The sequence below is a fragment of the Dendrobates tinctorius genome, unplaced genomic scaffold (assembly GCF_039654945.1).
Source record: "Dendrobates tinctorius isolate UK_male_01 unplaced genomic scaffold, ASM3965494v1 ptg000016l, whole genome shotgun sequence".
Lineage (NCBI taxonomy): Eukaryota > Metazoa > Chordata > Amphibia > Anura > Dendrobatidae > Dendrobates > Dendrobates tinctorius.
This window is the reverse complement of record NW_027361684.1, coordinates 85,873,216-85,898,567: the sequence shown is the minus strand read 5'-3', so window position 1 is coordinate 85,898,567 and position 25,352 is coordinate 85,873,216. Positions and strand designations below refer to the sequence as shown.

The following is a 25,352-nucleotide window of genomic DNA, read 5'->3' as shown; positions in this document are numbered from 1 at the left end:
CTCCGGCACAACGGAGTTATTATTCCCGTACCGGAAAACAAAAAATTTCAAGGTTTCTATTCCAACCTGTTCGTGGTCCCCAAGAAGGATGGAGCTGTCAGGCCACTTCTGGACAAGGCAACTGTTAGGTGGATTCACTACTGGCTTAGTGATCGGACCCAAAGAGTGGTCGTAAATGGCTGCACATCCAGTTGGAAGAATGTCTCAATTGGGGTACCACAGGGCTCTGTCCTGGGCCCTGTATTGTGCAACATCTTTATCAACGATTTAGATGAAGGAATTGAGGGTAAACTGATTAAATTTGCTGATGACACAAAGCTAGGAGGGATAGCTAATACTAGAGAAGAGAGAGAAGATTCCAATAGATATAAACTGGAGCAGTGGGCAGCAACTAACAGAATGTTTTTTAACAGGGAAAAATGCAAAGTACTACATCTGGGCAATAAAAATGAAAAAAGCATATACAGAATGGGAGAAATAGGGCTAAGCAACAGCACATGTGAAAGAGACTTGGGTATACTAATAGATCACAGACTGAATATGAGTCAACAGTGTGATGCAGCAGCAAAAAAGGCAAATGCAATTCTAGGATGTATTAACAGAAGCATTCAGTCTAGATCACGTGAAGTCATTATTGCCCTCTACATCTCTTTAGTCAGACCTCATCTGGAATACTGTGTCCAGTTTTGGGCGCCACATTTTAAAAAAACACATCAACAAACTGGAGCAAGTTCAGAAAAGAGCGACCAGAATGGGACCGGTCTGCAAACCCTGTCTTATGTGGAAAGGTTGCAGGATTTGAGAATGTTTAGCCTGCAAAAGAGAAGACTGAGAGGAGACTTAATAGCTGTCTACAAATATCTCAAGGGCTGTCACATTGCAGAAGGATCATCTTTATTCTCATTTGCACAAGGAAAGACTAGAAGCAATGGGATGAAACTGAATGGGAGGAGACACAGATTAGATATCAGAAAAATCTTTTTAACAGTTAGAGTGATCAATGAGTGGAACAGGCTGCCACGAGAGGTGGTGAGTTCTCCTTCAATACAAGTCTTCAAACAGAGGCTGGACAGGTATCTGTCTGGGATGATTTAGCGAATCCTGCTTTGAGCAGGGGGTTGGACCAGATGGCCCAGGAGGTCCCTTCCAACTCTACGATTCTATGATTCTATGAATAGATTTGTCAAGGTCAGCTATTTCCGGATGGAGCCTCTCCACTTGGTCATATCTGCCTTAGAAAGGGGAGAATATTTGGCTTTTATCGACATCCAAGACGCCTACCTGCACATCCCCATTTTCCCCCCGCATCAAAGATTTTTGCGCTTCGCTGTCAACGACCTACATTTCCAGTTCGCAGCCCTGCCTTTCGGATGAGCCACCACTCCCAGAGTATTCACAAAGGTCATGGCGGCTGTTATGTCCATCCTGCATTCCGGTAATGAAGTCAGGGCAATTGTCTTCAATATAGAAGTTAGGGTAAATCCCTCAGCACTCTGATTCTCACCCCAGACCTCTCTTAAAGGGATCCCTGGTATGGAAGTTAGGACCGTTCCACTCAGCGCTCTGGTCCTGACATGGAAAAAGGTTGTCCAGCTCCACTATGTAGTGAAAACAAATTTCTTTTATTCACTTCAATCGATGCAGGATAGAGGTTAAAATGCTAGCATAGAAGATATAGATGCTTGCGTTCTCCATGCATTTCTGGTGTCTTAGTTACTATGCCTGGGCAGCGCCGGACTCTTCAGCTAGTATTATATATAACTATTATATAGCACTAAACAGAATTGATCAACTTTTATACAGCCAAGAACTGATTTGTGGATCTTAATGTGTTCTTGGTCTGCATTTCACAAAGCTTATAGAAATGCCACTTATTTACCCTGACAGAGAGAGGCTAGAAGACCATGCTGTGTGATTTCACATACTTCTGCACTGATTAGAAGCACTTCACCATCATATTAAAGAGTGCAGATTTATGCTAGCAGTGCAGTAGTTAATCTGTTCATTTGAGAGCTTCTGAAGCTTTCCTTTGATTATCTGAGCTGTTCAGTGCTGGCCACTCCATTCTGCTATATAGTATATACTTGCCTTTGGCAATCAGGGATTGTCAGTGTTAGTTTCATGCTGCCTGGTTCTGAAGTAGGAGCTGTTGGTTGTTTGAGGAGGCATTTGGAGTGTTGTTCTAAAGACTGTTGATTGGTGATTTGTCTGTGTGCTTATCCTAATCCTTACCTATTTGTTTTTTTCCTTCCTTTACTTCCCGGTGTTCCACTTTGTTGTTTGTGAGTGCATATTTGTATGATTGGTATTTTCATTTATCCCTGTACGTCTTTGCTTGTTAGTCTGTGTTGTGTATTCTTATACACTACAACTCCCCACTTAATTGGGTGGGGGAGGGGGCAGATAAGGGCTGATTTAGGTGCTCAGCAAGGCACATGGCCCCAGCGTCTTCACGATTAGAAGTAATCCAGGGAGCAAGGATAGCTAGGGTGCCCCTAGCCTTAGGGACAGGGAAGGAGCCCCTAGACCCAGGATATCTAATAACAATGCCATGACAAGAAAGCTTTACAATTGTAGAACCAGTAACAGAGCAAATGATGTAATTTGTTACAATTATGTCCTGACCCTATATTGTAGTAGATAGATTTGGTAATTTTAGGCAAACCATTTGCATACAGGTTTATTAAATTCAAGCATATGTACATGCATTCTTTGTTCACAAGCATGCGCAGTAGTATGGGCAATACGGAAGAGCCAATTGAACATCCAATGATGGTAACATTCTGATATTCCAACACTTTACTTTGTTCCCAGTACACCACTAAACACAGGGTATTGCATGTTTTTACAGTACAGCATACTATAGAGATCAACCTATACTATATGAGAAGATTTTTATTCAGTCATGTTCATATTCATTTTCATGTAATACTTGTCTGCTGTAGCCAATCCTTGTACATAGGCAGAGTGTGCACAAGGCCATAAGACTGCAAAACTGTGATAATAACTACTTTTTTGGAACGATGTCTTCATCCTCATCTGGATATTTACTGATGACCTATGTGCAGTGAAAAGACAAATGATTTTGGATTTAGTTGTGATTTCTGTGCTGTGACTTCCAATATCCAGCTTATGAAAAAATACCATGCTGCAACTAGATAACCCTGAGCTTATTTTGCAGACATTTTAAGTGCAGGCTGCTTGGTTCTCGTGTACCATAGGAGACACTGATCCTGATAATCCTCTGGGCTACAGTAAGCACATCAGTGCACACACGTATTAGGTTTGATTATGCAGTGGTCTGCATTAACTCTATGAAGATGTGGTTACCAAATATTTACAGTTGAACATTTTGTATCCAAACAGCTTTAAAGGGAATCTGTCACCAGGTTTTTGCCACCTCATCTAAGTGCATGATAATGTAGGGGCAGATACCCTGTTTCCAGCGATATATTGATTAATCAGCTGCTTGCTGTCATCTTGATGAAATCCCTGTTTACTCTACTGCAGATCTAGCAGTTATCTGAATGTTTAGCTCTGTATAACCCCACCCACATCACTAATTGGCAGCTTTCTGCCTATGCACAGAGTACACAGAAAGCTGCCAATCAGTGGTGGAGATAGGGTTATATAAAGCTCATAAATATGGAGGACTAAATGACAGCAGGTGTAATAGTCCTCTAGGGGTAATCTCCTGCTGATAAAACAGTGATTTTATCAAAATTACACTAAGTAGCCTAATAAGTGACACATCACTGCAATCAGGGTCTCAGTGTTCACATTATAGTGCTCTGAGAAAAGGTGTTACAACTTTTCTTTAAGGTTGGGGCTCTGACACCATCACAATGTGGCCAGAAACTGCAGCAACATGCATTGTTTTTTAAATTATTTGATTCATTTTGTTAGCAGTCATTTCATCTAGAAAATCAGTCTCTGGGTTTCACATCACCAAGGCTAAACACCAGGGGGACACATATACTCCATTCAGGACCTGTCCAGCTGCTTTCTTACACCTCTTAATATATTGCAATCATCATATTATACAGCACTGTGTACTTCAAATTGCTTATTTTGCCTTTCTACCCAGTTAATGCTTCTCTTTTTATGTAGAAACTTGAAGTTTATTTTCCCTGCATTTATCATTCCCCTCTTCAACTCCTGATCTAGATACTTATAACGCACACATTATACAGGGAAAATTGATCTTCTGTTTCTACATAGATCTTAGAAGGATTCAGCTACTACGTATTTAATCAAGTGATGTCATAGACCTAGTGGAAAAAAGAAGAATTTTCTGGGTAGATTTGTATTTTTCAATGGCCATGTCAAAGTCCTAATCTTAATTCTTAGAAAATATTGTGTCATGACCTGGAGAGGGTTTTGCATGTAAGGCTTCCCAGAAATAATGGTGAACTGGTCCCAATTGCCAGAAGGATTAGTCCATGAGATCTATAGGTTATGTAATGCAAGGGTTTTCTCCATGCACTGAAGTCTTGTTCAGAGACCTTGTTCCCAGTTTACCAAACTCGACATTTCAAGGTTATGTTTTTAGGGAGTGGGTGGAAACCTGTGTATTTGGTGTAATTCCCACAAACAACATTTACATAAACGCTGTTCAAAATGGGTTATTTTTTTAAATGCTCTCTCATCTTTTAGCATCACAGTTTAAAGTGTGCATGAGACATCCAGAACTCATTATTATCATTTTTTACAAGTTTTAACTTTTTTTTATTTTAAATATATGTTTAGCACAGTCAGTATGACAGATCTGTTTACTTTTTTGTTGGTTTATGCTCTAAGAAAATGTTTCATAATGTTAATGTATTTTTTACCTTACTTAAAAATCTATTTCTAAATGGTGATTTTGGCCATGACACATGTCACGCTGCCAAAGATCACCATGAGCCACTGCTGCATCGCATGTGAATAGGATTTGCACTCCCAAGCAGGGCTGGACTGGCCATCTGGCAATTCTGACAAATGCCAGAAGGGCCTGTCTGGTCATGGGCCACCTTGTCTGCTACGTTGTTAGCAGAATTGGTGTTCTCAAAACACCCATACTGTTAGGAGTTGTGAAGGAGCACAAAGTCGCTGACGCCATCACTTACCCCAGTAGGTCACAGGTATCATTAGAAATATTGGTCTTGTAGTAAATCTTGCTTTCCTCCATCCAGGGTATTATTAGTAATATATCCCATCTGGTTCTTGGGAACGGGGACAACACGGGCCTTTGTGATTTGAAATGCCAGGGCTGAATTTCAGCCCCAGTCCGTACCTGCTTCCAAGAATATGATGACTGCGACATGCAAGTGTAGGGGGTGGACTGACATCTGGACCTGTCTGATAAAGAGGGAAAAAGTAAAAGGTGATGTGTACAATGCTTTATTCTGACTTGAATGTATATGTGGGGGACAACAGCTAGAATTAGTAAAAGACGGTGTAGTACCGGGTTTTGGCCACAAGATGAAGACATAGAGTAGTGAGAAAAGGACTCAACAGCAAGCTTTAGGCTAGGGAAACCGCAGAGTCATGGTGGGCGGAGTCACGGGACTGGGAAGGGGATTTTCAGGATGAGGAGATAAAAGGAAGGAGAGTCCTAGGGGCAGGGCAGACACCCAGGAGGAGACAGAAGAGAGAAGAGCTCAGGAGAGGAAGGAGGAAGGAAGAGCTCAGGAGAGACAGAGGAGAGAGACGAATACTCGGAGAGGGGGGTGGCCCTGAGAGGACAGCTGCAGATCACAAGGATGCTGACTAAAGGAGGGCTGGGGTACCGGACGGCTGGACACTGAAGGAGTAAGTGTTGTAGCGGGCAGACTCAGTCAGGGGGAAGCGCTGTGGCTGTGGGCCTAATGGCAGCCACAGTGAAGGAACCTAGGGGTCTTCGCCTAGCAGGAGTAAGAGGAGGTGACAGGTACCCGGGCCAAGGAGCAGAAGCTGGTGTGTTTGCTATGGATGTCAAGAGGACACCCAATAAAGTTGGACCTGATTGAACGGATTTCTGTATCTGTCTCCAGTCTGTTCCACAGCCGAAAGGGACCACCCCCTAGTCGGCACACGTACTACACAAGCAGCAGAAAGAAGTAATGAGCTGCATTTTTTTGCAACTTGTTTGTCGTGGTCATGGTACCCTAGAAATTGCAATCCCATTCACCTGTATTATGCTTCAAGGTTGCAGTAGCACATAGTGAACTTTGGCTGTATGATCTGTGTTGTGCATCACCGAGTAGGCCTAGACTAAAAGGTTCAAGTACAGTGTGAATACTGTGATCAACTGACCTGTGTAGTTGAAAAAATAGCGGCTTGGAGGGATTTTTATTATCTGTTTCTTTTAACTCGTTTTATTGAAGATTATACAACATAACAAGGTTACGTCACAAAACAAACCACATTTCTCATTGCTCATTAATACTGTTGTCAAGTTAACCCTACCCTTAACACCCCATGCGTCTAATATCTTCACCAAAAGCATTCGACACCCATGTCAAGCACCAAATATCACATACTTTAACCATGAGCAAATACTCCTCATTGCCTGGGGACAGTAGGGACAGTATTGAGTCAAGGGGCAATCAAACCAAGGTTTTCATACATTATCATATTTTTGAGGACAATGTCTATTTTTATATACCACCCTCTCATAGGAAGCAGCAGCATTTAACAAATTGACCTAGTGTGAAATTCACGGGGGGTCTTCTATCCATCCATCTCATGGCGATATGCCTGGATTTGACAGCTTCTCAGAAGATAATATAGAAGACCCATGGCTTTACTTGCAATTTTTACTAAGTCAATGCTGTTTTCTCTTCTAGCTGGATAACCGATGAGCACGTAGCCTGGAGATTTGTCGTGTAAGTATCTTAAGGTATTTGAAGTATTATATTAACTCCTGTTTTTTTCATTTATTCTTCATGTACATGTTGAGGGAAAACTACATAGCTTGTTAATAGTAATGTAAAGGTAACCATTGCATTGGTTTACATCAGAACTGTAAATTGTACACAATGAATTAATAAGATATTGTATTGCAAGGCAGGGTATATTTAGTCTGGAGAGTCTTGTACGTTAAATACTGTTGTTCCCTTATCCACATTCAGAAATGCTATTTACCTGCAGATAAAGAGGTAATCTGCAGGTAAATCCACAGATATAGGGTTAATCTGAAGGTTGAGCCAGTTCTTGTAGTAGTGGCTACAAGAAGAAAATGCAGTTTTATTCTCCCTGCTGTCACTTGTTTCCAGTCACTAAGGTGTTGCAGGGTTCTGTGAGCACAGGTATAATCACTCCCCAGCACTTTGAATGACAGCCTGCTATGAAACCTATATGAGCTTAACAGTCTGTAAATCAATGTGTCAGGGAGTTAGACTCCTTGCACTACATCGATGACTGGAATCGAGCATTTGAAGGGAGAATAAAATTCCATTTTCTTCCTATGAACACTGCTTCAGTAAATGGCTAAACAGGATTTTAACACTATTTACTTGAAGAAGAACCTTATATCTGCAGGTAAATAAGGTTTCTGCACTTGTCCCCTTTAGGGTATGTGCACACGCTGCGGATTCTGCTGCGGATCCGCAGCAGTTCCGTAGACATTGTACAGTACAATGTTAGCCAATGGGATTTCAAATCCGCAGTGCACATGCTGCGGATTTTTCCACGCGGTTTTGCTGCGGTTTTAAACCGCAGCATGTCAATTCTTTCTGCAGATTCCGCAGCGGTTTGACACTTGTTCCATTGTCCAAGTGTCAATCCGCAGGGGAAAACCGCTGGCAAATCCGCAGGAAAACCGCAGGTCACTTTACCTGCGGTTTTACCTACAAATCCGCGCGGAAAAATACGCTGGTGAATCCGCAGCATGTGCACATACCCTTAAAGGTATTCTTTTTTCGGTTGATACCACAGTTGGTCTAGCTTCTGAAACCAATAATAAGTAGCTATTTTGCTCTTAAAAGGTACACATCCAGGGGTTTTCTTAGCCAATAAGAGTAGATCTCCAATCTGGTATGTAGAGAGGGGTTAAAACATTCATGTCAATTGTCTTCCAAGCATGATATCACATGTCTTTTAGGTGGCAAATCAAGAAATATATTGTAGGTCATATACAGCAGGTGAAATAAGTATTGAACACGTCACCAATTTTCTAAATAAATATATTTCCAAAGGTGCTATTGACATGAAATTCTCTCTCACCAGATGTCGTTAACAGCCCATCCAATCCACACAGGCAAATAAATCCAACCATAGATGTCTATAAATTACGTTCTGTGTAATAATGAGAAATGACACAGGGAAAAAGTATTGAACACAGTTACTGAAATTTATTTAATACTTTGTTCAAAAGCCTTTGTTGGTGATGACAACTTCAAGACACCTTCTGTATGGAGAAACTAGTTGCATGCATTGCTCAAGTGTGATTGCGGTCCATTCTCCCACATAAACACTTCAAATCCTGAAGGTTCCGTAGGTAGAGATGAGCGACTTTGCCTTTTTTCGGGTCGAGTCGGGTTTCACGAAACCCGACTTTCGCAATAGTCGGGTCGAACGAAATCGGCCGATTATTGCGAAAAGTTGAAGGCCGACTGAAACACGAAACCCAATGTAAGTCAATGGGGAAGAAAAGTCAGCAGGGAGTGGAGGACAGGAAACACACCTAGAGTGCCCATTTTAATGCCAAAAACATCAATTCTTATTCCTTAAGCTTGTCAACCTTAATTTACTTTACAATAATAGTTAGGCATTGAAAACAGGGGGTTATTTGGCTAAAGTTGTGGGGGGGTAGTGCTGGCTCCAGATTTTCGTGGGCCCAGGGCCAAAGAGTGTCACTGGGCTCCTTTAACACATGACACAATTCATGATCCTTTGATACGGCAGAGAAATAGTGGTACAGTACAATGAAAAATACTTCAATTCTTACATCACATGACTGATATCCATTTTAAATTCTCCAATAGCTCCAAAAACAGACAGTATATTCCTCCATGCAGTATTATGGCCACCGCATAGTGCGCCATACAGAGTAATGAGGCCCATATATTTCTCCATACAGAATCATTGGTCCCATAGAATGTTCGATACAGTATATGATGAGCTCCACATAATGCTACAGTATATGTTGTTCACCATGGATGAAGCTCCAGTGTCTTATGGGCCCAAATAATGCTCCATATATAATCGGCCCCATTTCTAATGCTCCAGTGTATAATGGGCCCCGTAAATGCTGCTCCAGTGACTGATGTCCACCTTTGGAATGCTCCAGTGTATGGTGGGCCCCAGATATCATTCTCCAGAGTATCGTGCTCCCCAAAAATAGCTCCCAACCTTTCAAACAATTAAATAAGTCTCCTCACTAGGGAATCCCTGTACTCTGGACTCCTCGTCATCCCCATCATCCATCTCTCTGCACTTGGACTGTTTAGGCAGAGGGTGTACAGACATGATGTCATCGCGCTCTTTGACCTGAATGTCACTGTCAGGAAAAGTGTTTGGTTTCCGGGGGCAGTATGGATGCAAAGCTGAACCTTAAAGGAATGTCCAGAAGGGCACCACCAGGAGTGGAGCCTGCGGCTTAATTGGACTCAACACGGGCAACCTCAACCATGCCATCCACAAAAAAGCTGCGCAGATTGCAAGCTTAATTCCGTTAACGAACAAGACTCAGGCATGCCCCCGCGGTCCGCGTACAGCTTACTAGAGGGACACGCGAGGCTCTGGCACGTGAGATCGGCCAATAACAGGTCTGTCATGCCCTTACATGTCCGGGGCTGCACGCATGCTACAATGAAAGGACCAGCGTGTATTGCTTACAGGTGCGGATAACACGCTGAACCCCGTTAGTGATGGGGATCTGGGATTACAATTATTCCCCGCGAACAAGCATTTCCCAGTAAGTGCAGGTCAACCATAATTCCGGAATTAGGCCTAAACGGCATTCCAGAAAGAATGTGAAAAAATTAAGTGTCCAAACCACAGGTGCTGTAGCTTGCTTAACAGCTGGGCTCCTCTGCTGAGTAGCACACAGTTCTTACATAAACAGGCGGCATAGCTTGGTTCATGGGTGGCCAACTCTGCTGAGTAGCATACACAGTTACTAGGCCCAAAGTATTAAGTGGTGTAAATGCAGTCAAAAACTGGTTCTTTCATAAACAGACGGCATAGCTCGGTTCACAGGTGGGCTCCTCTTCTGTGTAGCAGACACAGTTACTAGTCCCAAAAGGATTTTCAGGACAATATAAGGTAAAAAATTATTAGAAACACACACGGTGTAGCTCCTTCACAGGTGTACTACAGCGCTGGCAACCAGACACCGCTACTATGCCCCAAAACTGTCTATTATCATTGAAAACCGTTATTAATGTGAAAAAAAAGATATGCTTTTGTTTAACGAAACGTTCTCGAATGGAAACTCGAACAGCCAAATTTTAATCAAAGTGTTGTAGTTCGACGAACGGATCTAATACCGCCCAAAACAGCTAGAATTTGAACTTGGCCAACAGTTCCACTCAAACATCACTCATCTGTAATCAGGAGGCAGACTCAGACATTCTCAGGCACAGTATGGATTCGACAAGATTGTAGAAAGTTGAGAAAGGGTACTGTCATGATCTCAGTGCGGGTTTGACTCGCACACGTGGGGTTAATGTCTGGAACCAGTGCTGATGACTGGCATTTCTGGGGTTAAAAGTTGTGATCCTGGTGCAGGCTTACCTGCACACCTGGGGCTATGATTGTGGCCTCTCCCTGGTTCTGGGAGAGGCTTCCTATAGCCTCAGGATGCTCCCATCCCTGTCAGTTATACTCTTGCCCTTGGCATAGTGTGGTGACTCCTGAGTGTGTTTTTGCTGTGTTCTGGTTGCTTGATAATCTGTGTATGACTCGGTCTGTTTTCTGGATATTGCTTTGGATTCTGCTTGGTACCTTCTATGTCTGTTTGGTTTTGACTGCTGCTTGGCCCTGACTATCCGCTCTGTCTCATCCTTGGTACGCTACGGCTATCTCTGTGTATGAACCCCGTTTTGCCTGACTCTGAGTAATTCTGTATAGTGTCTTTCCATCTCACTAAGCAGGACGCTAAGCCCCGCCCCTTGCAGTCACATGGCCGTAGGTCCCGTGTCTGCTTGTTAAACTTCAGCATCCACAGGTCCTGTGCATCGGTACTTTCTGGCTGTACCTGACCCTGGTACCCCTACAGTGCGGGTGAGTCCCTGCTCAGCGGAGGCTGCACGCCGGCGCTGACAGGATCCTGACACTCAGGACACGCGCACTGGCTCAGTGAGCAAGTACAGTGCGGTGTTCCTGACAGCTACAGTATCTCCGGATAATAGGTATAAAGTATATAGCATAGTTTAAACATTTAAAATCTCCATCTTTATTTCCAGAGTCTGACAAAGACACTCACAACCTCAGTATGGATTAGACAACAATCTAAAAAGTAGAAAAAAGGAAATGTTTTTGAAGCGTACACCAGTATACACTGTTGGGGTATTTTTAAATCTTCATATATATTTCTGTCTCAGTAAGACAGTCCAGACTCTCCGCAAGAGGAAACGAGATGGATAAAAGTACAGACATAAAGTCGAGTGATTGCAGAAATTTAGGAATTACTAATCGGGAAAAACTCCCGGGAGAATTCTCAGAGGCGATGCTGACCCTCAATTACTTTGTGTGTGGAGACAGCGAAAACAGTTCTTTGTGAAGAAAGGGTTGCTGTATCACAGTACCGTTGACCCCATCACCGTTACTCATCTCCATCAAATTTTGATCACAGGGAGAGATGTAGACATGGTCCTCACTGCCTATCATGATCTGTCAGGTAACTTTGGAGTGCAAAAGTAAGAAGCCACAGGCTGTAGGCGATTCTATTGGATTGGCATGAGAGGGCACATTTAAAAATGTGGGCAGGAATGTTACACGTCTGTGAGTAGGAAAACTGTGAAAGCTGATGATAAACCACCACTGCATCTCATTGTGAGTCGACGTCCATAAGAAATGGAAGCCATTGATCATCTGAAGCTAGAGCCCGGCCAGCAGGACAGGGCATAGCTACGTCTTAATCATCATCTATCAGTTCACCAAATTTGTAGTGGCAGTCCCAGGGAAGGATTTGACAGCCCAGACTACACAGCGGAGGAGCAGGGAGAGGTAAATATTGCAAATGCTGGGGCCCTGCTCAAGCAAGGGGGGCCCACTCGTGGGCGTCGGTACTGGCACTGGGCCCCACATAGTACGCCGGTGTGTCTGACGACGGGTGTGCACCCCCACCATCAGAGACACTTGATTGCACTATGAGGACCCTGTGACAGTGCCGGGGCCCAAGAGTCGGCCAACCCACCTGTCCAGGGCAATGGCACTCGCACGGTTGCATGCGCTAGGTGGTGACCCCGGCCATGGGGGGGAGGCAGCCCAGTTAGGGAGGTTTAAAAAATGGCATATGTTGATGTTGGACATTCAGCAGCTGCAAATGAAGGAACTGGAGAAGTCCGAGGAAGAGGAGGACAAAAGCGAGCCATTTTTCTGGCAACCTATGTGTCATCAGGGGAAGGTGGGACAAAATCCTTTGAAACCTATGCATGGTTCATTTTAATGAAGGTTAGATCATCAACATTTTGGGTCGACAGATGGGTCCTTTTTTCTGTCAGGATTGAGCCAGCAGCACTGAAGACTCTTTCCAATAGCACACTAGCAGCAGAGCAAGCGAGCTCCTGTAAGGCATATTGTGCCAATTCAGGCCAGGCGTCCAGTTTAGAGGCCCAATAGTCAAAGGGGAATGACCTGTGAGGGAGAACATCGATATGGGACGAGAAGTAGTTTGTAACCATAGTTGACAACTGCTGTTTCCTGTCACTTTCAATCGATGCAGTATTACCAGTCGTGTGAGCGGGACTTGAAAAATCAGTCCACAACATGGTCATGAAACCCCTGTCTCCAATGTTCCAATGTACAATCTTCTGATGTGTGCGCCACGAACACCTCTTCCATGTTGCCCCATACAGCTCGTTGGAGAACCATCACCGCTGCTGTGTGCTGGGAATGCCTAAAACAAACGGTTTACCAGAGTTGATTGTTAGCCAATATTAGGTCAAGTTTCTCCTGTGGCATGATGTTTTGGAATTTGCCTTTATAGCGTGGATCCAGGATGCTGGCCAACCAGTAGTCGTCATCGTTCATCATTTTGGCAATGCGGGGGTCCCTTTTTAGGATCTGCAAGGCATAATCTGACATGTGGGCCAATGTTCCAGGTGTCAATGATGCACTGCGAGTGCTGGGTGGAGGAGCACTTTCTGGCAAATCCACATCCCTCCAGTCACGCATAAACCCTGTACCAGACCTTGCCACGCCAACATTTTCTCTTGCCCCACGAGAAGCATCCTCCTACCCTAAATAATCATCCCCATCATCATCCTCCTCCTCTTCCTCTTCTTCCTCCACCTCGTCCAGGAGAGGTCCCGGAGCAGACAATGGCTGACTGTCATCAAGGCTTCCCTTCTCCTCTTCCTCATCCTCCTCGGCTGCAGACGTCTGCTCCTTAATGTGCGTCAAAGTTTGCATGAGCAGACGCATGAGTGGGATGCTCATGCTTATGATGGCATCGTCTGTGCTTACCAGCCGTGTGCATTCCTCAAAACACTGAAGGACTTTACAGAGGTCTTTCAGCTTCGACCACTGCACACTTGTCAACTCCATGTCTGCCCTCAAAGTGCCTGGCCGTGTATCCTCCCACAAATGCATTACAGCCTGCCTCTGTTCGCACAGGCTCTCAACCATGTGCAGGGTGGAGTTCCACCTTGTTGCAATGTCGATAATTAGGCGGTGCTTGGGAAGTTGGAGCAATCGCTGCAGCTTCTGCATACGACTGGAGTGTACGGGCGACCGGCGGATGTGCAAGCACAGTCTTCGGACCTTCTGGAGCAGGTCTGTTAACTCCGGATAATTATTGAGGAAGCACTGAACCACCAGGTTCAAGGTGTGAGCAGGCAAGGTATGTGTCGGAGTTTTGAAAGGGCTATGGCTGCCACAAAATTTCAGCCATTATCACTAACTACCTTGCCTGCCTCAAGATGTAGACTGCCCAGCCATGACTCAGTTTGTTGCTGCAAGTAGTCGGCCAGTACCTCCGCAGTGTGTCTGTCGCCCAAACACATCATCTTCAACACAGCCTGCTGACGCTTACCACTAGCTGTTCGATAGTGGGACACCTCATGTGCAACACTGGCAGCTGCGGATGGAGTGCTCGTGCGACTGCGCTCTGTGGATGAGCTTTCGCTTCTGGAGGAGGAGGAAGGTTGAACGCCTACACCCAACTGTTTCCTATACCGTGGGCTAGGCAGCACTGTCCCACCGCCGCTGTCCCCTGTGGAGCCTGCATCCACCACATTAACCCAGTGCGCAGTGATGGAGACGTAATGGCCCTGGCCATGCCTACTGGACCATGCATCTGTTGTGAGGTGCACCTTTCCACTCACTGATTGCTTGAGTGCATGGACAATGCAGTCTTTCACATGAAGGTGGAGGGATGGGATGGCTTTGCGAGAAAAGAAGTGCCAACTGGGTAGGTCATAGCTTGGTACTGCGTAGGCCATGAGTTCGCGGAAAGCTTCGCTTTCATCCAACCGGTAGGGCATCATCTCTACCGAAATTAGTTTGCCAATGTGGGCGTTCAAACCCAGTGTACACGGATGAGAGGATGAGTACTTTCTTGCCCCACTCATAGTCTCTGGTAGGGTGATCTGGGCTTGAGAGCTGCATGCGGTGGACATGGCGGACTGAGAGAGGGTTGATGATGGTGATGGAGTTGGTGTTCTTTCTGATGGCCTAGATTCAGTCTTTCGTAGCAATAATATTGTGATTCCCTGATGCTTTGGCCTTGCGAAGACACCTCAACATTTGCTGCTGGTGGTGTGCTAACCCGTGGGCTTACAGTGGGGGAAACATTGTAGCGTTGCTGACTACCTTCTTTGGGAGCAGTTGCACATGTGGTACGTGAGGTTTGGTAGTCCGTCCACGCTTGCAAGTGCATGGTGGTTAAATGTCTAAGCATGCAACTGGTATTCAAATTTCTCAGATTTTTCCCTTGGCTAAAGGTCTTTGCGCACTTCTTACAGATAACCTTTGCCTGATCATTAGGATTTTGTTCAAAAAAGTGCCACACTGCACTATGGGAGACATTTTGAGGCCTTGCACGCTGTGCTAATTTGACCGTCTGGCCTAGCTGTCCTGCAACTCTTTTGGTTTTTGTAACCCGTTTTTGGACTGCTCCGGGCCTGCCAGATAACAGCTGTTGCGATGTCGATGCTTGCTGCGGATGCTCCTCCTCCTCCTCTTCTGAGCTATTGGCAGCGGCACCCTCTTCCCCTAATGGATGCCAATGTGGGTCAACAACTGGGTCATCCATCACCTCCTTTTCAATTTCATGTGCACCTTCCTCTGTGTCACCATGTAAGGTGGTATAGTATGCGGGAAGGGGCACCTGAGTTTCATCAGGGTCATATTCTGGCTCAGTACACTGCGAGGACAATGTAGTGCTCTGAGTGAATGTACCAGCAGATAAATCTAGCAGTGGCTGTGCATCAGTGCTATACCACCAGCAATATGGTACTGTAAAAAAAGGTACAAGGTGTATATAGTATTGGGGAGAATTTTAATCTCCCTACAGACTTGAGGACACTGAACTAATATCTCAGGCCCAGTGTAGATTACACCTCAATATAACAGGCTGAAATTGGATGGTGTATAAAATGTCTATATAGGACTGGGGAGAATTTGAATCTCCTTATAGACTTGAGGACACTGAACTAATATCTCAGGCCCAGTGTAGATTACACCTCAATATAACAGGCTGAAATTGGATGGTGTATAAAATGTCTATATAGGACTGGGGAGAATTTGAATCTCCTTACAGACTTGAGGACACTGAACTATTATCTCAGGCCCAGTGTAGATTACACCTCAATATAACAGGCTGAAATTGGATGGTGTATAAAATGTCTATATAGGACTGGGGAGAATTTGAATCTCCCTACAGACTTGAGGACACTGTTGTGAGTTCATTCTCCCCTTCACCTTTGATGTCTGATGAACTCCCTCTGCTGGTGAAGAGAGGTAGTGAGGTTGATTGGGATGGGAAGAACCTGTCATCTTAACAGGCGGAGTGTGATTGGACATCTGGTATTTCTGAGTGGATATAAGGCAGCCGACGCCCTGCAGGGCTGCTGGTGATCCTTTCTGCTCTGAGCTCTTGCATCCAGTTTAGTTCCTATCTACTAAAAGCTAAGTTTTTTGCCCTGCTATTATTCCATGAGATTTTGTCTGGCTACCTTAGTGTTTGTATTCAGCCAGTCCTGGTTGGGACTGGCTGAATTCCATTTTTGTCTCTGATCAGTTGATCTCTTTGCTCTGTTTTCAGAATATACCTGAGTGCTGATATAGTGATTTTGAAGTCTAGCGACTTCAGGGCCTTTTTCCCTATCAGACGGTTGGGACATTGTTGGTAGGGTTTTTTGCGGATTGCAGCCAGCATCTTTTCTGTCCTGTCCTATCTAGTTAGTTGGGCCTCATCGTTTGCTCAGCCTGTCTTTCTGTCTGTGTTTGTGTTTTCATTTGTTTTTCACCGACAATACATGTTGGGGGCTGTCTATTGCTTTGGGGGTCTGCTCTGGGGCAGTTTAGATTTCCCCTTTCCTTCTTTAGGCTTATGTAGTTCTCCGGCTGTGACGAGGGGTCTAGGGCACCGTAGGAACCCCCCACTGCTACTGTTAGTTGTGGTGTATAGGATCAGGGGTTTGCAATCTGATAGCTACCAACCTCTCCGGTTTTCTGGACTTAGCTTGTAATTTTGTTTTCTCCTCCTCCAGTGACTCATTCATAACAGAATCACCAGCCATACCGCAGATTCTAGGGTACTCAATAGCAGGAAAGAATTGTGAAAAAAAAAAGTGTCAGAATTTTTTTTTTTGTGTATATTTTTTCCTCTATTTCTCTGAGGCCGTAGGGGGAATTTTTTCTCAATGGAGATTAAGCAATTGTCTGATCGTGTGGAGCAGCTTACTGCTGAAGTGCGGGTAATTTCCGCCTATCTTGCTCATTCACATGCTGCTGAACCAAAGATCCCTACTCCTGATGTGTTTTTTGGGGATCGGTCTAAATTTCTGAATTTTAAGAATAATTGTAAATGGTTTTTTGCCTTGAAGCCTGACTCATCGGGGAGCTCTGCGCAGCAGGTTAAGATTGTCATCTCCTTGCTGCGCGGCGATCCCCAGGATTGGGCGTTTTCTTTGAAACCTGATGATCCTATTCTAACTAATGTGGATGCATTTTTTCAGGCCTTGGGGTTGTTGTATGATGATCCTAATGCTATTGATCAGGCTGAAAAGGCCCTCTTGGCATTGAGCCAGGGTCAGGATTCTGCAGAGTTGTACTGTCAAAAGTTCCGAAAGTGGGCGGTCCTTACTACCTGGAATGATGGTGCCTTGGCAGCTCTCTTTCGGAAGGGTTTGTCAGAAACCGTAAAAAATACTATGGTGGGATTTCCTGTTCCCTCTGGTCTTGACGATTCGATGTCATTAGCCATTCAGGTTGATCGCGTTTGCGTGAATGCAAAACTGCACAAGAGGTGCTGCCACCTGTTGAACAAATGTCTGAACCTATGCAGTGTGATAGAGTTTTGTCTAGGGCGCAACGTCAGGAGTTCAGAAGGCGTAATAAGCTGTGTTTTTTCTGTGGAGATGCCTCGCATATTATTTCTGTCTGCCCTAAACGAGAGAAACGTTTTGCACACACATTTGCTGTGGGTGGTGTTCAACCTAAGTTTCTTCTGGCAATTACTCTGATCTGCTCCCTGTCCACATTTTCCGCTAAGGCTTTTGTGGACTCGGGAGCAGCTCTGAACCTGATGGACTTGGATTTTGCTAAATGTTGTGGGTTTCCTATGACACCCCTGCGGACGCCTATCCCTTTGAGGGGTATTGATGCTACTCCTTTGGCGAAGAATAAAACTCAGTTTTGGACCCAGGTGGTAATGCGGGTCGCCCCAGACCATCAAGAAAATTGTAGATTTTTGGTGTTGCATAATTTGCATGATACCATCGTTCTAGGGTTTCCCTGGTTGCAAATCCATAATCCAGTTTTGGATTGGAAATCTGTGTCTGTGGAGAGTTGGGGTTGTCGGTGTGCCCTAGTGACGCTCCTATTTTCTCCACCTCTCCCCAGTCACATGATGTTCCTGACTATTTGGCTGATTTTTATGATGTATTTAGTGAGAATGAGTCTGCGTCTTTGCCTCCTCATAGGAGTTATGACTGTGCAATTGAGCTGAGCCCTGGGTGTAATTTTCCCAAGGGTCGACTTTTCAATTTATCTGTACCCGAGCACGAGGCTATGTGATCCTATATTAAGGAGGCGTTGGAGAAGGGTCATATTAGACCATCCTCTTCACCCTTAGGTGCTGGGGGTTTTTTTGTGGCCAAGAAAGATGGTTCATTAAGGCTTTGTATTGACTATCGTTCCCTCAACAAAATTACTGTTAAATATCAGTATCCGTTACCCCTGATTTCTGATCTATTTTCCAGAGTTAAAGGTGCTTGCTGGTTTACCAAGCTTGACCTCAGGGGGCGTATAATCTTATTTGCATTAAGCAGGGGGATGAATGGAAGACAGCATTTAATACTCCGGAGGGACATTTTGAGTACCTGGTGATGCCTTTTGGGCTCACTAATGCCCCTTCTGTCTTCCAGTGCTTCATGAATGATATTTTCAGAGACTTTGTGGATAAATTTTTGATCATCTATCTGGATGATATTTTCATCTTTTCCAAGGATTGGGACTCTGATGTGGAACATGTTCGGACTGTGTTCCGGATATTGAGGGAGAATTCCCTGTATGTCAAGGGATCGAAATGCCTTTTTGGTGTACAGAGGATTTCATTTTTGGGATTTATTTTGTCTCCGTCAACTATTGAAATGGACCCGGCCAAGGTACAGGCCATTTATGATTGGGTTCAGCCCACTTCTTTGAAGGCCCTCAAGAAGTTTTTGGGTTTTGCTAATTTTTATCGTAAATTTATAGCTAATTTTTCTGGTATTGCCAAACCATTGACTGATTTGACTAAGAAGGGTGCTGATGTGCTGAGTTGGTCTCCGGAGGCTGTTTCTTCCTTTCAGGAGCTGAAGCGAAGGTTCACTTCTGCTCCGGTTTTGCGGCAACCTGATGTCTCACTCCCGTTTCAGGTAGAGGTGGACCCTTCTGAGATTGGTGCAGGAGCTGTTTTGTCCCAAAAAGATCCTGTAACATCTAAAATGAATCCCTGTGCTTTCTTTTCCCGAAAGTTCTCCCCATCCGAACGTAACTATGATGTGGGGAATCGGGAACTGTTAGCCATGAAATGGGCATTTGAGGAGTGGAGACATTGGTTGGAGGGAGCTAAACATCAAGTCGTGGTCCTTACTGACCACAAGAATTTGATTTACCTGGAGTCGGCCAAACGCTTGAATCCTAGACAGGCTAGGTGGGCCTTGTTTTTCACACGTTTTGATTTTGTGGTCTCTTCTCTTCCGGGCACTAAGAATGTCAAAGCAGACGCCCTCTCCAGGAGTTTCTTTGCTGATTCTCCTATTGTGACCAAGCCTGCTACCATCTTAGGTGAGGGGGTAGTTCTTTCTGCCATCTCGCCCGATTTGAGACGTGTTCTGGAAGAGTTTCAGGAGGACAAACCTGAGCGTTGTCCCATTGGAAAATTATATGTTCCTGACCAGTGGAGGAAGAGAGTGATGTCTGAGGTTCATTGCTCCGCATTGGCTGGTCATCCAGGTATTTTTGGTACTAGAGATTTGGTGAGTCGGTCTTTTTGGTGGCCCGCCTTGTCTCGTGATGTCAGGAATTTTGTGCAGTCCTGTGGGACTTGCTCCTGGTCTAAACCTTGTTCTCGCTTTAGTGGGTTGTTGATGCCTCTGCCTGTGCCCAGGAGGCCATGGACCCATATTTCAATGGATTTTATCTCTGATATGCCTGTCTCTCAGAGAATGACTGTTATTTGGGTGATTTGTGATAGATTCTCTAAGATGGTCCATCTTGTACCACTCCCTAAGTTGCCATCTTCCTCAGAGTTGGTGCCCTTGTTTTTGCAACAGGTGGTTCGCTTGCACGGGATTCCTGAGAACATTGAATCTGACAGAGGAGTTCAGTTTGTTTCTAGATTTTGGAGGACTTTCTGTTCCAAGCTGGGAATTCAGTTGTCCTTCTCCTCTGCGTTTCACCCTCAGACCAATGGGCAGACGGAGAGAACAAACCAGACTTTGGAGTCGTATTTGAGATGTTTTATTTCTGCTGATCAGGATGACTGGGTTTCATTTTTGCCCTTGGCCGAATTTGCTTTAAATAATAGAGCTAGTTCTGCCACTTTGATGTCACCTTTTTTTGTAACTTTGGGTTTCATCCTCGATTCTCTTCAGGGCAGGTGGAGTCTTCTGCCTGCCCAGGTGTTGACACTGTGGTGGAGAGAATGCACCAGATCTGGGACCAAATGGTGGATAAGTTGTCTCTCTCCGAGGTAAGGCTCAGCGGTTTTCCAACCGGCATAGGACCATTGGTCCCCGGTTTAAGGTGGGTGATATGGTTTGGTTGTCATCAAAGAATATCTCTATAAAGGTGGCTTCTCCAAAGTTTAAACCTAGATTTATTGGACCTTACAAGATTTTGGAGATTCTTAATCCGGTCTCTTTTCGATTGGCTCTTCCTGTTACATTTAAGATCCATAACGTGTTTCATAAGTCTCTGTTAAAGAGGTTTGTTGTGCCAGTAGTTCCTGTGGTGGCACCTCCTGACCCTGTATTGGTTGAAGGTAATGTGGAATATGAGGTTGAGAAGATACTGGATTCTCGTCTGGCTAGACGGAGACTCCAGTATTTGGTTAAATGGAAGGGTTATGGCCAGGAGGATAATTCTTGGGTCCCTGCATCCGATATTCATGCTGAAAGATTGGTTCGTGCTTTTCATCGGGCCCATCCTGATCGCCCTGGTGGCGTGGATGAGGGTTCGGTGACCCCTCCTCAAGGGGGAGGTACTGTTGTGAGTTCATTTTCCCCTTCACCTTTGATGTCTGATGAACTCCCTCTGCTGGTGAAGAGAGGTAGTGAGGTTGATTGGGATGGGAAGAACCTGTCATCTGAACAGGCGGAGTGTGATTGGACATCTGGAATTTCTGAGTGGATATAAGGCAGCCGACGCCCTGCAGGGCTGCTGGTGATCCTTTCTGCTCTGAGCTCTTGCGTCCAGTTTAGTTCCTATCTACTAAAAGCTAAGTTTTTTGCCCTGCTATTATTCCATGAGATTTTGTCTGGTTTCCTTAGTGTTTGTATTCAGCCAGTCCTGGTTGGGACTGGCTGAATTCCATTTTTGTCTCTGATCAGTTGATCTCTTTGCTCTGTTTTCAGAATATACCTGAGTGCTGATATAGTGATTTTGAAATCTAGCGACTTCAGGGCCTTTTTCCCTATCAGACGGTTGGGACATTTTTGGTAGGGTTTTTTGCGGATTGCAGCCAGCATCTTTTCTGTCCTGTCCTATCTAGTTAGTTGGGCCTCATCGTTTGCTCAGCCTGTCTTTCTGTCTGTGTTTGTGTTTTCATCTGTTTTTCACCGACAATACATGTTGGGGGCTGTCTATTGCTTTGGGGTCTGCTCTGGGGCAGTTTAGATTTCCCCTTTCCTTCTTTAGGCTTATGTAGTTCTCCGGCTGTGACGAGGGGTCTAGGGCACCGTAGGAACCCCCCACGGCTACTGTTAGTTGTGGTGTATAGGGTCAGGGGTTTGCAATCCGATAGCTACCAACCTCTCCGGTTTTCTGGACTTAGCTTGTATTTTTGTTTTCTCCTCTTCCGGTGACTCATTCATAACAGGACACTGAACTATTATCTCAGGCCCAGTGTAGATTACACCTCAATATAACAGGCTGAAATTGGATGGTATATAAAATGTCTATATAGGACTGGGGAGAATTTGAATCTCCCTAGAGATTTTAGCAAGCTGACAATGATGCTCTCAGTCCCAAGTATGGCAGCAGGCAGCCTTAAAAGCAGGACTGCTGCACACAAAAGTGTGGAACAATGAACGCTTGGTAACTGGGCAAAAAAGAGGATGAAAAGTATTTTTGCTTTTAATAAAGCAGTTTGCACAGCAGTGTGAAAACAGCAATGCAGCTATCAGGGAGCCTTATAAGGCAGCTTAATAACCAACAGAGCTGATGCACCAAAATATAGCCTCCCCTTGCACTGCACACTAACTGGTGTGTTGTACAGGCAAAATCGCTAGCAGCAGAAGCAGTTTTTAGTATCTTCTTCCCTGCCTAACGCTCTCCCTACAGAATCAGCAGCGGCAGCAGCTCTCCCTATTCTGAGATCAGCAGAAGTAAGATGGTGGTCGGCGTGCACGCCCTTTTATAGCCCCTGTGATGCCACACAAAGCAAGCCAATCACTTGCATGCCCTTCTCAAAGATGATGGTGACCGCTGCCTATGTCATCGCGTTGCCCACAGTGTGCGTCCTCCATCATTGGCTGAAAAAGGGCGCTGAAGCATCATTTCAAACGCGACTTTGGCGCCATGGTCGCCGACCTCTCGCTAGGGTCGGGTTTCGTTTCATGAAACCCGACTTTTGCGAAAGTCGGCGACTTTTGAAATTGACCGTCCCGTTTCGCTCAACTCTACCCATGGGCTTCTGGTATGAAATCTGAGTTTTAGTTCCTTCCATAAATTTTTGATTGGATTCAGATCATGTGATTGGCTGGACCATTCTAGCAGCTTTATTTTTGTTTTCTAAAACAAATTGAGTTTCTTTACCTGTGTGTTTGAGGTCATGTCTTGCTGAAATGTCCACCCTTATTTCATCTTCATTATTTTGGTAGATGGTAGCAGATTTTATCAAGAATGTCTTAGTATATTTGTCCCTTTTCCTTGAGACCGCTCACTGGTGTTATTACCCATCATCAGATGTTTCTTGAGTGGCACCTGGGTAATTAGACACCTTTTAGAGGCTATCAATTGATTTCTTCTGGCATCAAGTCTTTCCATGACTTTCTTCATGTATTCAATACTTTTTCTCTGTGTCATTTCTCATTGTTACATATAACTTAATTTATGGATATCTATGGTTTGAATTCTTTGACTGTGTGGATTGGATGAGTTGTTACTGACATCTGGTGAGAATTTCATGTCAATAGCACCTGTAGAAATCTATTTACTTAGAAACTTGGTGATGTGTTCAATACTTATTTCACCTGTTGTGAATTGTGGTGCTGGTGCAGGTCTAAAGGCCCCTTTACATTTAGCGATGCACCAGCAATTCCGACCACGATACGACCCGGTCAGGATCGCTGGTACATCGCTAAATGGTCGCTAGTGAGATGCCAAACAGGCAGATCTCACTAGCGATGCAACAGCGATCGGCGGTCGCACTTACCTTTCAGACGCGGCGAGGGTGTCCGCCTTCCGCCTGCATCCATGGCTCGCTCGTTGGCGCCAGCAGGAAGCTACGACGAGAAATGGACCTGGCCGATCTCGCGCGATCAGAGATAGCTAGCGGGGGAGCCGGTCAGAGGTAAGTATCACATGTAGCGATATCGCTAGCAATATCGCTGCTGCGTCACAAAATCTGTGACGCTTTAGCGATATTGCTAGCGTTATCGCTATGTGTAAAGCCCCCTTTACTTGCAATTGCTGGCTGGTTTGTTTTGGGAATTTTACATTTTTTGTTTGATTTTCTTTTTGCCAGTTTCTATGTAAACAGTAAAAAAACCCAATATGACTACTGAAACACATTAAAGGGAACCTGTCAACAGTTTTGTCATATATCAACTAAAGCTATCACCTTAATCAGCACCAGTGCTTATATAGCCCCTTGTATACCCCCCAAAAACCCTTTGAAGTTCTCCCACGCTGTATGGTAATCTCGGTCTTGTCCGATGGGCGTGGCTTTTGGCCTCTCCATCCATCCTTCTGGCCACTCTTCGCCATTTTCATTCTTTGATTGACGTTGTTAATGCCTGCTGCGTCATCCACATTGCTGGTCGAAATCTTGTGCCTGCGCAGAGAAATCATGGCTCCTGCCTTTGCACTGTGCTTTGCCCAACTGCAGGCAGAGCCAATAGCATAAGTGTGCATACACTGCCACACGTCTTAGCGACACATGAGCCTTGACACGTGCCCACACATATGCACTTATGTTTCAGCTCTGCTCGCAGTAGGGAAAAGCATAGTACACAGGTGCGAATCGCAGTTTTTCTGTGCAGGCAAAAGATTTCTCAGCACAAAGTGAATGATGCAGAAGGAGTCATCCACGTCAATCAACCGAGGATAGGGAGTAGCAGCCAGGAGGAGGCACGGAGAGGCTAGAATCCATGCCTATCAGACCAGTCCAAGAGGATTACCATACAGTGTGGGAGAAAGAAAGTTCATCATCTGGGATAAAAATTTTACCAATCTTTATTCTATTTTCTAAATAAAATAAACATATTGGCAATTTTGGCAATTTCAAAACATGTGCAAAGCTACAACGTGTTTCGAGATGAACACTGCTCTTGTTCAAAACATTAGCCGTTTTCAACTCGAAACATGTTGGTTTTTTCATAAATGTTTTGGCATTGCCAATATGTGTATTATATTTTTTAAGAAGATGGCATGAATCTTTGTAATATTTTATCCTGGGTGCCAGACTTTCACACAATTGATCTTACTTTTACTTTTCATAGCAGGTTGCAAAAGAATGACTCTGATGTTAATTCTGACTTCTGCATATGATGAAACTCATTCATAACACCCTCAAGCTCCCAGTCTGACATAGATACATTTCACCATGGCATTCCCCATTTATGCTATAATGTGTCCTGTATGTATTCCACATAGGTTTTTCTTGTCTCCTGAGCTCTGTCCATTCTACCCTAGCCATTTCATTTTCTTCAAAGACCTTATGTATCTTTTATGTGAAAAAAGTTATTTTGTGTGGTATTTCAAAGTGTGCCCTTTTGCTCTGCTCAAAAGATTCTTAGGCCACGTGCACACGTTGAGTATTTGGTGAGTTTTTTTTACATCCGTGTTTGTAAGCCTGAACTAGGAGTGGAACAGTGAGAGGAAAATTAGAATAGAAACACGTCACTTCTGCATATTTCATCTAAGTTTTGTTTTGGCTTACAAATACGAATGTAAAAAAAATTACCAAATACTCAAAGTGTGCATGTGGCCTTTTTAAAAAAAGGGTTAATATTTCTCGAGGTGGTGGCATGAAGTCTTTGCACTGCAGCTCTGCAAAAAGTTCAGCTTAGAAGTTTCTCCCTGCATTTCTGATGCATTTATTTCATAGGAGTAGGAATTCTGGCAGT

The 25,352-nt window shown here is 44.5% G+C and overlaps 1 protein-coding gene across 5 annotated transcripts in view; it reads left to right on the top strand.

Annotated features, from left to right (window-relative positions):
• The window catches only part of LOC141080642 (uncharacterized), an 869,999-nt gene that overhangs the window by 520,530 nt on the left and 324,117 nt on the right, over window positions 1–25,352 (top strand). For all 5 annotated transcript variants that reach the window (XM_073566017.1, XM_073566013.1, XM_073566014.1 and 2 more), the window contains one exon: window positions 6,810–6,848. In XM_073566017.1, the coding sequence (XP_073422118.1) occupies window positions 6,810–6,848 (39 nt within the window). The remainder of the gene's footprint in view (window positions 1–6,809; window positions 6,849–25,352) is intronic.